Source organism: Dermacentor variabilis, chromosome 11, assembly GCF_050947875.1.
Source record: "Dermacentor variabilis isolate Ectoservices chromosome 11, ASM5094787v1, whole genome shotgun sequence".
Lineage (NCBI taxonomy): Eukaryota > Metazoa > Arthropoda > Arachnida > Ixodida > Ixodidae > Dermacentor > Dermacentor variabilis.
In genome coordinates this window covers 27,889,429-27,905,650 of record NC_134578.1, presented here as the reverse complement: position 1 = coordinate 27,905,650, position 16,222 = coordinate 27,889,429, and the positions used below count along the sequence as shown (strand labels likewise).

The 16,222-nt window shown below is 46.8% G+C and overlaps 1 protein-coding gene across 1 annotated transcript in view; it reads right to left on the bottom strand.

Annotated features, from left to right (window-relative positions):
* Positions 1-13,514, bottom strand: part of LOC142564319 (uncharacterized) — a 75,901-nt gene extending 62,387 nt beyond the window's left edge. Inside the window, exon 1 of the mRNA XM_075675275.1 lies at positions 12,952-13,514. Coding sequence (XP_075531390.1) covers positions 12,952-13,144 — 193 coding nt within the window. The 5' untranslated portion in view covers positions 13,145-13,514. The remainder of the gene's footprint in view (positions 1-12,951) is intronic.
* Positions 13,515-16,222: the final 2,708 nt, after the last annotated feature.

The following is a 16,222-nucleotide window of genomic DNA, read 5'->3' as shown; positions in this document are numbered from 1 at the left end:
AGACGGCGCGTGGTAGCGCGGCTTCTATAAGAAGCTTCTATAAGAAGGAAGAAGCATGTGCTTGCTGCGGTAAAGCTAGGGAAACTATGGAGCATGTTTTATTAGAATCTGAAGACGTCTACCCAGAGGTCGATTTAGGCACCACTGGCCTCCTTGAAGCCCGTGGGTTCAGCGGGAGCAGTGGTAAACATGTTCGCAATAGGCATTAGTAAGAGGCGATCGGAGTATTGGTAGAAGAAAAGTGGGGAAACGACAAAAGACGGAAACGTACAAAAGCTCAGTTCGCCCTACGGGATCAGGAAATTTGGGTGTGGTTGTTCATAGTGTTTTTTTTATTGTTTAACCTAGGTAGCACATTAGGCAGTATAATAGCAAGAGCTTGGTGCCAGTGGCGTAGCTAGGTCGTCTGGCACCCGGGGCCCATAGGTCTTCTGTCACCCCTCCCCCACTCCCCCCGGGTGTAGTCGAGGAAGGCGAGGATATCAACAATTTCCGGGTGTCTTCAGACGTATATGACACCCCCCCTCCCCACTGGCCCCTTGCACCCGGGGCCCACGACCCCCTCCCCCTCCCCCCCGTTGCTACGCCACTTGGTCCAACCCACCGCCCCGTTCCGAAGGGGACGCTCATAACATCCATCCATCCATCCATCCATCCATCCATCCATCCATCCATCCATCCATCCATCCATCCATGTACTAATCTTCCATCGTGGTCGCCATGTTGGGATATTACTGGCATTGCGGAAAGCCTTTAGAGTCAAACAGATCCACTGCAGAAGTGTTCCGGAAGCTTTGGAATGGTGGTTCAACATGGCGTCAGTGGCGTCGTGCACGGAGAGTCATAGTTTTCTCCGCAACCGATTAGGCAGCGTTTCGCAGAAGTTTGCAGTCACGTGACCCACCGTATCCTGATCGCCAGCAGTTCCATGCCGAGTAAAAGAATCGCTGCGCATGGAGCGATTCGCGTTCGACCAAGCAGGATACGGAGTAATGCTGCGGGACCTTTACGGGCAACTGCGTGACATTTAGTTTAGGTATAGCCGCCGGAATGACTCACTGGTTAGGACGTTCTGTTGTTGAGCACAAGGTTGCGGGTACAATGCCTGCTCGGTGCGTCCGCAGTACGGTGGAAGCAAAATGCAGAAACAGGCGTGCACTCAGACATAGGTGCACCTCAAGGAACCCTAGCTAGCGGATATTTGTAAGAATCACCCCGCCACGGTGTATGTCGCAGCTCAAGTGTTTCCTTTACACCCACCGTAAAAGGTTGGTGCAAAAAAAAAAAAACTGAAAGAAACTCTGAAAGAAACGCAAATGGATAGCTGTAAATGCAAAGTGGTGTTAGTGTTATTCTCGTCAATGCTTTTGATTCCGTGATTCCCAAGCCTGGTTGTTCAAAAAAAAAAATAAATAAACGCGGAAGAACGTAAGTTTGGGCATGTTGGTATTCCACCGAAGCCTTTAGCGCTCAAGAGGCAGAGAGAGTGTCGCAAGTAAGCGGGGGCCTTGGTCTACGTCTTTCTAAACTGACCCCCGTGCCTTTCGCGCACTAAAAAGCTCTATAAACCACGATTCGGGATTATTTGTCGGTCCAGGATTATTTGTCGAGGAGCATTCGACGGTCAAGCGACGGAAGGTGTGTTACAAGGCGGCTCGATCGCATACAAACGCCGGCATTGCTCGGCGGCACAAAAGAGAGAGGACAGACGGCGCGCGACCTTCGGTGGAGATTTTGGCTGGCTGTGTGGCAACTGCCGGTCGGTCTGTCGGTCGGCGAGCCGCGGCAGCGGCTTACCAGGAATGGAGATCGAGTAGGCCCGGAAGTCGACTCGAACGGCACCGCACTTGACAGCCACGCCGATCCGGAGCAGCGAGTGACGATGCGCGCGTCATTTCCGGGCAGCCCTCCATTGCTGAAGCCGCAACAGCCGCAGTGTCGTATAAGATCACTAGCAGACGCCATTTAGCGGTGCCTTCGGCCAGCTTGATTTATACATATGATGTATAGCATACAGGGTGTTTCGCGTAACTTGAGACAAGGATTTAAAGAAGTGGTTAGCTGCAGCTGAATGAAACCAACGGCATATGGTATGCCGTCATGTGGCGCTCCTTAGAGTATTTCTTTTTATATTAAGATCAATTGGTTAATTAACTAAGATCAATTATGCAACAATATTTATTATTCACTTTAGGGACAAGTGCGTTTCGTTGCGTTGTAGAGAGCGTTCAGGAACGACCGAGCCAATTTTTTTGTGGCAACGTGCATGCTGCGTGGCGACATTTTTCGGAGTTTAAAGCAAGCCCGCGAAATACGAAATAAAACCACGTGACTGTGCTCATGAGCTATCGTATTGCAGCACTCTCGACTGCGCTTCGTGCGAAGGAACAGTGCGCACGGACCGTGGCGAAGTGAGCTGCCGCGGCTCTGGGCATCGGCTTCACACTAATAAGCGCTAGGATCGACGTACGGTTGAGAGCGCTGCAATGCGTCATCGCTCGAGCGCAGTCACGTGGTTTTATTTCACATCTCGCGGGCTTTCTTTAAACGCCGAAAAAGAAATCGCCACGCAACATGTACGTTCCCACAAAAATTTGTGTTCGGTCGTTTCTGAGCCCCTCTTCTACAACGCAGCGAAACACACTTGGCGGTTAAGTGAATATAAAAAAAATGTAACAATTAATTTTAGTAAATTAACTCAATAAGCAGAATATAAAAAAGCACTTTATGGAGCGCCACATGACGGCAGATTATATGCCGTCGGTTTCAGTCAGATGGGGTAGCCACGTTTTTTAAAATCCTTGGTTCAAGTTACGTGAAACACCTTTATATATATATATATATATATATATATATATATATATATATATATATATATATATATATATATATATATATATATATATATATATATATATATATATATGGGATGTTTCAGCGGACACGTTCAAAGATCTTTAAGAGTTGCCTGTGTGGCAGATATCACAATTCTAGTTTATGAGCTGGTCTACTCGAAGCGGCGGGCAATACTTGCACAAAAAGTGGAGATACAAAATCGACTAATTAATAAAGCAATTACTAACCTTGTTTTTTATCTAATTACATTATGTCCCATACTGCAATTTACAAATTCTAGCTGTGGAGTTCGCAAGGAGGGCTCCACAGCTAGAATTCGTTCTACTTGGAACGAACTTTCAAGATGACACCACTTTCGATATATAAATTCCCTAACTTTGCGGGGAAATGCATTGGCGTTCCAGTTAATTTGTTAACAAAATGTCATTTCATGCACTGAAGCACCCAAGTAACTGGAACGCCAATGCATTTCTACGCAAAGTTCGGGAATTTATATCTCGAAACTGGTGTCGTCTTGAGAATTCGTGCCCACTGGATCCGCCTTCGGAAGTCCACTGCTAGAATTTATAAATTGCAATATGGGGCACAAGATAATTAGCTAAAAAGTTAATTAGTGAATTATTGTTGATTAGTCGATTTTGCATTTCGATTTATTGAGCAAGTAGTTTCCGCCGCTTCGAGTAGACCGGCTCATAAACTAGAATTGAGCTACCTGTTACAGGCAACCTTTAAAAAATTTTGAAAGTGTTCGCTGCAACACCATATATATATATATATATATATATATATATATATATATATATATATATATATATATATATATATATATATATATATATATATATATATATATATATATATATATATATATATATATATATATATATATAGTCGCAAGAGGTGTCAGCGTACTTGCGAGAATAGAACGTTTATTGTGACAATTCGGCCGGACTTTTGTAAAGAGTCGGCACAAGTTACACCCAAAGCATGAATGTTGTTTGGAATGTAAAAGACAGACGCATACCGGTAGAACTGCAAACTGTATACTTCACTATAAGAGAAATCGCTCCAAACGCGTGCTATGGACAACATAGTTGTTTTAGTATAGGAAGAAATGCCTACCATCCGATATACAAGGAGGCAAAAGGGGCCCAGGTAAGAGCCGGAAGTGGTAATTATGAATACTTTCTCATCCACGACAGACGAACCGAGTATTATTCAGAAATCCGCTGGGGACCGTTAGTGGCATTTCGGTAGACCACACGTGTAGGTGCGATTTACCAAGGTAATTAGTACTATAGAAGTTATGTTGTCACGATAAAGAAAAGGTCGCTCTGGCGGGAAGTATTTGCTATAACAAAATTTTCTTGATTCTACCATATATTGGACCGGCGTTTTTTTTTCTTCTGTCGTGACAATCACAAGAATTAAATTCGGACCACTCTCATTTCTTACTATTAGGGAGATTTTAGCTATGTCCTACTTCGATCGTGCTGCTGTAGTCTGCAAACACAATAGGCAAAACCTTCAGAAAGGCCCTTTAACGAAGGAAAACGGATGACGAGAGGTTGTTTTCTGGAGTTGTTTTGTGGACTGTGGCCCGCGAGATTTAGACGCGCGCGCGACAGCGGGCGCACGATAAGATCGCAGCGGCAAATCGGAGCTTATCTCGAAGCCCATTTGCGCATGCGCCTCGAAAGTAAATGTTTTGAACGCCGTGTTCGAGCAGTTAAGCTGGAGGAGAAAGCTCTCGGGCATCTTTCTCCGCTGCATTTTTGGTCATTCGGCGTCTGCTGTTTCACGCGCTGTGTGCGAGCAATTAACTCACTAACAGGAATTGTTGCACACTTGTTCGCACAACGAGTAAACAGCGAATAAAGAGAGCGCGTTCTAGACACCATTCTGAAGGTCCTCACTAAATAATTATCATTATTACTATTCGCGTAAAGATACAAACACTACACAAAAGAGAAAGGGGGGCAAGCAATTGTACCCTGAAAGGGCGACCACGCCCACCCGCTTTAAGAAAGGACGGAAAAGGAAGAGAAACGGAAAAGGAAGAAGGCGCACAACAACGCATCACACGCTTTGTACGAGCATCACGGACTACAGTCGATTTCCGTGGACGAAAAGAATGATCTACTGCAGCCTTGTGAGTCCTGTATCGAGTCGAAAGGCCTTTTGGAAACACGAAACCATCGAGCGCTGTCCAAACACCCCACTGTAAAACATAACATATAAGAGTGCGCGAGTTAAAATGATCAACGCTAACGAAAGCCTACTCAATGCAAGCCTTTAACGGTTTGTCCGGAGCACATTTACCATAACAGTTTACCATCACTGATTACTGGCTTCTGGCCTTGTGTCGACAGACATCTAGGATGGCTGGAATGGTTACGTAATCGTTCGCTACGATTTCAAGTTGTTCCCAGTCAAGTTTTCCCTCGCCACTGACCTTCAGGCAAGGAATAAAAAAAGTAGGGTACAAGTACCGCAACCGAGCCTCAATCGGAAACATCGGCTCTCGTCAAAGGTCGAACGTACTCCCTTCTCATTGGCCAGCTACTTGCGGAGAAAACTTGGCAAGCGTCGTGAATCGCCGTGTAATTAACGGCTCAATTAGCGGAATCGCAGAGAATCGAACGAATGCAACCCCCCCCCCCCCCACACACACACAAGAGGCAACGGAATTCTGAGTAGTGGTTATTTGATTCTGTTTTAGCCTCCCGATGCCAAGCGTTGTGCAGGAGCATTTTTATTTGATTGCAATGGCGGGCGTCTTAGAAACTTTACCATCGCATGTCTGGCCACACGGCAATGAAGCAGGTGGCGCGATTCTAAAGCGAAGCTTCCCTTCCCTACGCCTCCACGGTTTGGTGATGTACGCAAGCACTTAAATGACGTTTCTCGCAGAATAACGTTGCCCGATGTAACAGTGTATGTGACCGCAGTTGCGTTGTGCGCAGTTGAAAAATAGATCGCAACATACAACCTTTACATTTAATGTCGACTGATAGACTCCTTTAAAATAAACACACATCTTAATGGAATCGCTGGTGATATTGAACGGCTCCTTCGACATTGTTATCTGGGCTACCTCATTCATGAAGCAGATGGTGTGCGTGTGCCTCCGGGCATGTTCGCATTCTTGGCTCATCCCCAACAATGGGAACGTGTAACTGTGCCACAAGCGCCATAGGAGCCTTAGATGTGCGCAGGTGCGTGTCGTACATTGGAAGGAAAGGGTGCTGCGCCTTCGAGGATGGCAGAAAATTAGGCAGGGTGATGAAATGAAGAAATTCGCGCAGTCCCAAGTTGGAATCAGCTGGTGCAAGGCAAGGGTAATTGGAGATCGCTGGGGGAGGCCTTGGTCGTGGGCAGTGAAAATAAAAATAAGCTGCTGATGATGATGCTGATGTTTCCAACTTCTCCATGTACACACAATTTCACCACCATGCTCCCCTCGACGTGCAGCACACATCCGTCGCCGCGATGACGTAGTGACTTCGGCGTTGCGCTGCTCAGCACGAGGTCACGGGATCGAATCCTGGCCGGGGCGGCCGAATTTAGATGGTGGCGAAATGCAAGAACGCCTCTGTACCGTGCTGTAACGTGCTGTACTGTGCCTCATAATCATATCGTGGTTTTGGCGCGTAAATACTAAGAATTTAATTCTGAATGGGTAAACATTTCTATGTCTACCTAACAAGGAAACCTGTGCGTCTGTTAGTCAGGTAAGGCAAATCGCTATAAGGAAAATATTGTATAGGACAAAATAAACTCGAAAGGAAAAGCGTTGACCGTGGCGAGTTTCCAACATATATGCCTACGATCCCACGCTCAAAAGTTGAGTGTCTTACCCACTAGGCTGAACACCCACGCTTGCAGAATGTGAATATATCTGAATCATACGAAAGAGTTTTTCCCGCCGGTATAAAACGAATGTTAAAGGAGAACAGCTTCTATGAAGGCTCTGTTGATAGATTTGGTGATAGTGCAATAAAAGCCATTCTTAGGACCCCATGTAGAGTCGACTTAGAACATTTTAGACGTTCCGATATTGCGGAAATTCAATGCCAAACTCGCCACATCCCCGATGCGTTTCGGTGGCTGCGGGAAGTATCGTCCGTTGGGGTCTAGCTTCACCGATCAAATACCACCGTTTTCTCAGGGCTTATGTCTTCCACGTCGCGCAACACAGACAGATAACCATTCAAGCAGTTGATAAGGAGCGATGAGGGGTTACACGAGTCCCATCACGGTTCATAATGGTTCGACGCGGATGGGTCATACTCATATATCGCCATCGTCATCACGGCATGCGTGTTTCATGTGCTACCGCTGCTACCTCGATAACTCAAAAGATTGGCGTTGCTTTTGAGTCCCAACTACACGTTCATGTGGACGCCTTCTTTTTTATGAACGAATGTCCTGCCTGGCACAAAACGTCGACGTGTGCCGCCTGCTCTGAACTTTCCGACACACCAAACATATTCGGGAGTTCTTGCCTAGACGGTCCGTTCTGCGAAGTGACAGGCGTGTTAACATACAGTACGTGGGTTCAAGGTGAGCTTTATGGGTGCAGAACTTTAAAAAAAATTCTGCGCGATGAAGAGGTATCATCCAACTATACGTCCTTTATTCTGCTACGTAAGGTGACAACCATCCATAAAAATAAACTTGCTCTATGCGATCTGCTTTGACTGCGTGACGTATTTTTTTTTATTTCTCGCATATTTTACGCTTTCCGTCTCTCATCGGCCTTCTGTTCCCTTTCTCCAGTGTACCGCAACCAGTACGAAGCTCTTCCGGTTAGACTCGCGTTAAATAATAATAACAGATGTAAAGAGAACTCGTAGCTTACGCTTGTTGAATACGAAGAGGTAAGCCGCACCTTGAGGAAAGAATTCGCAAGGTAGGAAATACTGAAAATCGAAGTACAATTAAGTGGCGGTGATATCTTCAGATCTCCACACCGATTCTCCGTGACGTCAGAGGTTTTCAACAGCGCCTGCTCGTTGCTATGGTCGGCTGTTCGTCAACAATGAACGACTACGATGCATTTGGGAGCGCGCAAGGAGTCAGCCTGGCGGTTCTTGAACACTTTTGAACACTCAGAATACAACTGTTGCAAACTCGTTTTCCTGAGATTAGTTGAAAGGCGGTGTTACTGTAAAGTGTATTACTGCTTCTGATTCCGAGCATGCTGACGTTGTAGACATCTCCTAATAGAGCAGTAATGCCGCCTGCAGCAGCTGTAAATAAATAAAAAAATATCTTTAATGTCGTGCTGACTTGAGGAGCAATGCGATTTCAATGCATGTTTAAAAAGCGCATTTTTATCCGCACTTTGTTTTGCTAATAACAAATGATTTTCTGCCCAATCATGCTAATTGGGCATTGAAAGATTATCTTATTAGAATCTCCGTCTCCCCATATCTGGCGAAGGGGAGCGCGAAATATTTCGAAAAGAACAGCAAGGAAAATCTTAACAGCACTTGTTGCCCTGGCTTTGGAAACTGCATGTTTTTGTGCCCAAAATTTATAACCCTTTGTGGAAATTATCACCCCCACCTTGCGATCACGATAGACAAGGATGCTTCTCTCGCGAAAGCCACGGAAAACACGATAAGAGCGCTTCACAGAGGCACTCAAGGTTTGTCGGAGGAATGCGAGAACGGCGACCAAGCGCACTCCTGGACTTTCACTTCGCGTTGCTATGAAGAAACAAACGTCAGAAAGAAACATCCAACTGCACTGTAGAAAGGGCACTCCACTAAAAGGTAAGCTTTTCGTATCCATATGTCGTTACCCTTCACGGTGGGCATAGCAGTAAGGAAATAATTTGTGCGTCATGGAGTGAATGAGATGCGCAAATACAGTGTAAGTGATGCTTTTTTAACGCGGCAGTCTAAGCAAATAAATGCATTGCAAGACAAGATACAGAAACATCCTGCTTAACCGCTCTAATCATTCCGAGTCTAGACCACATCAGGTACACACTCCGAAAAGCTGTAGAAGTAAGCCCGCCTTGTTATGGAGCGTAAGCAACACGCAACTAAGAGCAGGTTCTGTATGAAGATACCTGCGATTTCGAGTGCTCTGTCTTCTGGGACAGAGAAATGGTTACGAGTACTTTCGGGCTTACAAGACATAAAAGTGCTTCGCGACAATAACGTGCGTTTTGCCAGATGCATCTTGAACTGAGTCGAGTCGTTCATAATAACTGCGCAAGGAGCACCGCATTTAAAGAAATATATCTGCCCGAGCACTCTGTACAGGGGGTTAAGCCGCGAAGCCGCCGTGTTTATTACTGGCTTGATCCCGTCGGTTCAATAAATGTCTACGTGGTAGCCTGCCGGATTCTAGGTATACAGTTGCTGCTTGCACTCAGCTGCACGAGCCTGTTCTTGTGTCCGGGCTGCAGCATCGGCACGGCATAGACGAGCTCGTTCCCGGTTCTACTCGCGGCTTTGCTGATCGAAAGCTGCCTGCTCCTCAGGGGTACGTATGACGCGTGGCCTAGCCATTTCGGAGCTGGAGAGAATCTGCCGGAGAAACTGAAATGGTGAACCCACCGCGAGCAACAAGAGAGGAGAGCAACTTGCCTCCGGTCTATACTAACGTAAGCGAAAAATATAGTTTTGCACTGTTTTACAGTCTGCCAGCACAAAGTGTTCCGAAATTAGATCTGTTTCGTGGTATCAACGCCTTTAAATTTACGCACTGACAGCACGTCTCTTATACTGTCTTTTTTTCAATGTTCTTTCGGCACGGCCTGCCTGTCATGGACTCATCGATGAGTACGTGGACCACAGAAAACGGAATAATGGGTAGAACAACCAGTTACTCTCTCAAGAAAGAGTCGTGAGAACTACCCTGGTTCAGATGGTTTATGTTCTTTCGAGTAGTTGGATGGAAACGATCGTTTGGGTAATTAACAATTGCGCCCCAATGTGCACGGACACACGCAATCGCGATTTAAAGAAAACGAAGCGACACTTGCGATCGCGTTAATCTCGTAATCGCTACCCCATGAGGCCGAAGGTTTGATTTCTTCAGACAGAACGCGAGCGCATATCCCCTGATAACCATTGTCACTGCTGTTTTTGTTTTCAGTTGTTCACGCGCCCATCGTTATTGCTTTATCTTTGTTGTGCAGAAAGACAGTTTGCGTCGAGATTACTCTTGCTTTGCCACGGACGTCTCTTTTGGGTCGGAATCGCAGTATCCCTGCGCATCAGTGCTAATGAGATTAGGCGGATGTAAGCGGATCCGATTAAGCGTATTACGCCTGCAATTACCCGCTTTTACTTAGAAGCGCCATTGTACGATGTCCATCTTATTACGGTGCTAAGCCGCAGAAGTTTGGTTCACAAAAGTGTGTCTGTTATCTTCAGTCAAGTGTGTCTCGACGATATCACATGCTAAGTTGCCTTCTGCCTGACATCACACGCACGTCCTGCGTGCCTCAGCCGTTCTGTGTGTCTTTGTACGCTTTCACGGTTATTAAAGCATTTATCTTGCGCGCTACTTTGTGCATTCTTTCTCCGTATTTCTTTGCAACCAATTATCCAGCCCTCCATCATTAGCCTCCGCCACTCCGACAAGTTTCTTCTTGCACCAATGTTGTGAATTCAGGCTGGTTATACAAGTAAGTTTCGAGCGCTCCCAATTAGAAGTTTGATAAAGTTTATTCTACCAGAGCAGCATAAAAAATATGCGCGCCGTAGTGAACGGCTCCAGATCAATTTATACGATTTAACGCAGGCCCTATTGTCAGTGTAAAAAGCATCGCGCTCCCCCCCCCCCCCTCCCCCGCACACACCTTAGCGCAAGGCCGCCTGCATATGGAATCGGCAAGCTAAATATCTGGCCTTGATTACCGATTGCGAAAACTACCAGCGCAAAAAAAAAAAAAAGAAATCCCGCAACAGCGCCTAGTAAATGACGAACCTTCGTTGAACAAAGTGCGCCCGCGCCTCAGTCAGTCATTCCAATTTTTTAATAAGCACTGCGCTTATAACCGGCGTATGCATCGATAAGAATAATACATGCTATAGACATTTGCAAAGCTAGTAACTTGACTGTTACCCAAAAAAATTGTGCCATGCGAAACTTGATTCACATCAGTTTATATAACTGCGACCATATCACGAAAAAAATATTTAAGAAGCTACGATAATAAACAGGCGCAAGTTCGGAACTAGTAAGCTTCGCGGAAGTCTTTCCAACGTACATGTCCAATTCGAAAAGTTCAGATGGCGGCAAAAAAAAAAAAAAGGCGTGACGATAGCTGGTGATAAAAAACAGATAACGTTTTTGCAAAGATAGTGATAACTATCTTTCCGGACCAGGACGGAAAGATAGTTATCAGAAATTCGTCTCAGACCAGGCCGAATTTTTCTTCAACCGCGAGGCATCTTTCTGAAGAACCCTCATTGGTTTCATGTGTAGCTTCGTGCTACGATTCGGGTGAATGCTAATTTTTCCCTTTCATAGCGATAACTCGTGCTGCAGGTGGTCGGTAGATCGAAAAAATTTAAAGGGACACACATGAAAAAAAAGGAAGATAAAGAGACGTGCGAATGCCAGATGCGAAAGAAACAGGCCGCCGAAAGTAGGTCAAGTTCAACGAAAAAAACGCGCACTCGTTCGACAATGTGACACCGAGCAAGTCGCGTGCCCCATCGTAGGTCACAGACCTTCAATGGACTCGAGAATATATTCATGGTCCGGAAGGTCGACCGCTTGGACCTTGGCCAAGTTTCGATCGGCAGCACACATAGTATTACTTATGAGATACGGCAAGTGCGAAGGAACACATATCACAGACGTAGCAACATGTGTGGGACACCTTAGATCGCCCATGGTTTCCTCAGTCACAGAACTATCCAACATTCACATACGCGTGCTCGGGCGAGCATTCAAGCATTGGCCGAGTACTGTGTGAAATAATAAACGGTTACAATGTATAAGCTGGAGATTATGCAAGAAATTACGACTTCGCCGATCCCTGAACGGCACCGTCTATCACAAGTGTACTTAGTAAGGCACAAATATTATGGGTATGAAAACAGGCCTACATCAACGACTAGATGGGTATTCACAAAGCACTGGATCGACCATGTACCCACAGAAGGTATTATATCCAACGGCTCGTACGAAGAGTTCATTTTTTAAAGCGATGACCCACTTTCTTGGGTAGTATATGATGTTGGATGTATCGCGGTATGGCCTGTATGTTACATTCAGTTTTCTTTTGGTGCAACGATGTACTTATTCTGCTGGCATCCCGCCAACGGTAATGTCGCCCAGCTAAAGTACGTGAATAAATAAAAGCAAACGACCAACGATATAACAATTGGTGTGCGCTAGGAAACACTCACAGTTTCATTCGTCGGTGTCGCGCACGGTAACATCGCATGCGTCATGTTTCATCTCCAGATTCTCATACACGCACCAAACGCAGGTCCGAAGGTATAATTCAGTATTAGACCCTTGGCCAAGTTACGCTTCTAGCCCTGGGAAAACGGGTGATCAAGATAAAGGTGCGAAGAAGGGCCAGACTGGAGCCTGACGTACCGGATAACCGCTACAGGTTTATTAGAAACAGCTTCACAAAAATATTGCTACAGGATTACGCACATGATGCAGAGTTAAGCGGATTGTCATGAGCAACCTCTTAAAAAGAAATCCACCGTGCGAAAAAAAAAAATACGTTGCGATATAAGGAGGGCCACGATGCAGATCGCAGGTTGACGTGATACAACGTAACGCCGCTCGCCTCATTTTAAGACGCGTCTGCCGCACGTGTATCTATCTACACGAGGCGAGTTACACGCAACCGATCGCTCTTGCCGGGACCAAGTTTCGCTTCGAACCCGCTACGAGATAAAGGGAACGGGACGTTGTAACCAGTTGGCCGGTCGGCGAGCCGCACGAGACACGCCGAAAGCGACCCGTGCAGTTATTGGGGCTCGGCCAAGTTTTTCCATATCCAAAAAAGAGCCGCGAAAGACTCAGGCGCGCGAATGTCGCTGCAAGATTCGCAACTGCAGATAGCGATTGAGCGTACGGGATGAAACCACTTACGGGCTCGCCGGTCCATGTGGCTGTGAACGCCGCCTCGGTCCATGCACATCATCCACACGAAGTCGGCCAGTCGTCGTCCGCAGAGCCTGACGGACGGGGCATCGGGGAGGCCCGCGCCCACAGCGGTCACTGATGCCCACGGTCCGACGACGAACAGGGACAACGCTAAGACCAGGTTCCTTGCCAAAGCCATTGCCAAGGCCTCTCTCTCTTTCTTTGCGTGTGTGTGTCTGTGTTCGCGTGTTCTGCGAACGTCCAAGTCAAACAGAAGACGTGCGGCCCTGAACAGTTTCTCGATGCGTGCGCGGATTTTGCCGGCGATGACGGGTGGCGAAAGACCGGTGGGATTTGCAGTGGAGAGAGACTCGACGGAGGGGGCTCTTCTTGGCTTCTTGACGTGTTTGGCGGTGCTCGGGGGGTTTGTTTGGGAGGGGGTGCTGGTGGTGACTCCTCCGCGGCGATGCAGCCACGCAACGCGCGCGCGCTCTTTCCTCGGCGACGGGGTGTTTTTTTCGACGGCCTGCCCCTCAGCGCGGCTCGCACGCACCGAACGTGTCCGCGCCTCCGACCGGCCTTTTTGGCGCGGTCGGGAGAGCGCGCGAGGCGACGCCTCGCGGACGTTTCGGGGGAGAGGGACGCGCACGTGGTGTGCGCGCGGAGTTTCGGTTTTCTTTAGAAGGGGAGGGCGGGCAGGTGCTCGGCAAACTTTCCGCGAGCACGCGCTGCCCTCCCTCATTTCGGCTTTATATTTGGGCGCTGAAGTTACGTCGCCACACGAATGTAACTGGACGGGCAGGAGCCGGCAGTTGTAGTGCCTTTTGTACTGCCTTCCTTCGAAGCTACGGAGTTGATCAACTTTTCTTTTTTATTGGTGACGCACACTTCTTAAAGGGACATTAAAGAGAAAAATGATTTCTGAGCATCATTAAATTACCCTTCTACAACAACGAAAACACCAATCTTACCACGATAAGATGCTTATAGCAAGAAAAAGCGCGAAAGCGAAATACAGGTGGCGATGCATCTTTGAAGCTCCCGCACCAGGTCGCTGTGACATCATGGATTTTGATAGCGCCTTTTAGGGCCTACTTACATACTTACTTAGCGGTTCAGATTGACTGCGTTGTGTTCCAGAGGAACCAAATATTAAACATGGGAAGTTTGGGGAACCTTTACTGAGCCAACGCGGCCCAAATACGAAAACATACTTTGGAACCTCTGACGTCACACCGACGTACCGGCGTCGGTGTTTCAGCACGAAATTCAAGTACTGATACTTTCGACCTTCATTTTTTTCATCTAATATTCAAACTATTATTTTGAAACGACCACCTGCAGATTTCTCAGGCAATGCTTTATCAGTCTAAACTGATATACTGTTTTGCTTTAGTGTCCCTTTAAGCAACGTACGAGATGTTCAGGCGGAGCATTCGCAGGCCATGCATGCTAGGCTACCCACGCCTGCTTTATTAAAGAAACTCTGTGGAGAAGCAATAAATGCGTTTGGACTGATGGAACGTTGTTTCATAAATGTATTTTGGTTAATATGGCGGTAAGAGGCAGATTACAACAAGAAAGAAAATGACGGTCGAAGGTATAGTCTCGGACTTCTAGTCCCAGCACCGCTACGCCAGCGTAAAGTCGCAAATTGCGAACGATGTTCTCACAATTCGGCCATATCTACCGCCTTAAAAGTTCTTAAGGCTAACTAAGTTCAGCCTTTCGCTGCATTAGAATACAATTTAGTCCATCTTTAGGATGAAAAAAATATTTAACTGCGTCTGAAATGACTCTGTCAAAGTTTCTGACGTCAAAGCAAGCCGTTGCGGAAGCTTCAAGACCGTGTCGTTTTTGTTTTTTAGCAGGCAATGTATGACAATGAGTTTGATCTTATCCCGCACTGCTGACACGTAAGTCAAAGGAGCTTTTTTCACCAGGCTGCCCTGTTTGGATAGCTGGATGTTGGGAGCGTCCCCTTTGGAACCCTTTGTGGGTTGCGCCACCAAGCTCTTGCTATTATACCGCTTAATGTCCTACCTAGGTTAAAAAAGAAAAAAAAAAACGCACGATGACTTTACATAACCAAATCTTCTGACCCCTATTAGGAACTTTGTTTTTGTACGTCTCCGTTTTTTGTCGTTTCCCTACTTTTATTCCACCAATCTTCCAATCGCCTCTTACTAATCTCTATTGCGGACATGTTTACTTTACCCCTGCTCTCGCTGCATCCAAGGGCTTCAAGGAGTCCAGTGTTGCCTAAATCGACCGCTGGACAGATATCTTCCCATTCTTCACGTATATAGACAGGCTACAGTAGCCTTCTAGTACACTGTAGGCAGATATCTTCACGTTTTCGACATTGAAAAAGCGCCTCTAGCGGCTGGCGCCAAAAACACAACTGGGAGTCTAGTTGGCGCGGCTTATCGGGCCGGAACGCGCGGGTCCTTTAATTTGTGGTAGAGTGTACTAGTCTAGCACCCTCTTGTCACCGTGAGCGTGCCAGTTGTTTCGTGCGCTGTCACGTTTCGTGTGTGGGAACGTATCAGCTCTCGTGACTCGCTTCCACGAAGCGCTACTGCGCGTAGTTTCGAAGAACGGCCGTGATCCGTCTATGTTGACCCGGCAACACGGACGGATCACGGCCGTTCTTGTATCGGCAGCGAACAACACACGAGGATAGGTGGCAGACGCGGGCCAACACCAAACGCCACCTTTTAGCTGCTTCCCCCCCTCCCCCCCTTCATTATCATAGTTTATTGTGCGCCGCGTGCATCATTGGTAGGGTCACCAGCTCACGTTTACAGCATTCGTACAGCCTGCTTCACAGCAGGCTGGTACAGCAGGTACAACATTCGTACAGCAGATGTTGACGCATTACAAATGCCAGGCCCACAAGTTCCGTAGCACGGCCTCTAATCAGAGGCTCCTGCTGCGAAAGCAGCGCTTTGTGTAGCACTTGCCTCCGGGCCCTTTCACTTAGGGACCTCGTTGAGGCAGTAGTGCTGTTGACATATATACGTTTTTAATATTTCACACCTTCATGGTATAAATTTTAGGTTAACAGCACGCCTCACAAGCCATTGTCATTATGTTAACATGTTCATATCTTGCTTCTTGTTTTATGCCTCTATACAGCCACACTATCTCTTCATAGACAGCCAACACAGCTTTTGTTGTTATTTTTCTAACCGAGTACATTACACCATTGCTTGGCGCTCTTTGGCCATGACTGGCCCTTGCGCCACAAAACCCTACACATCATCATCATCAT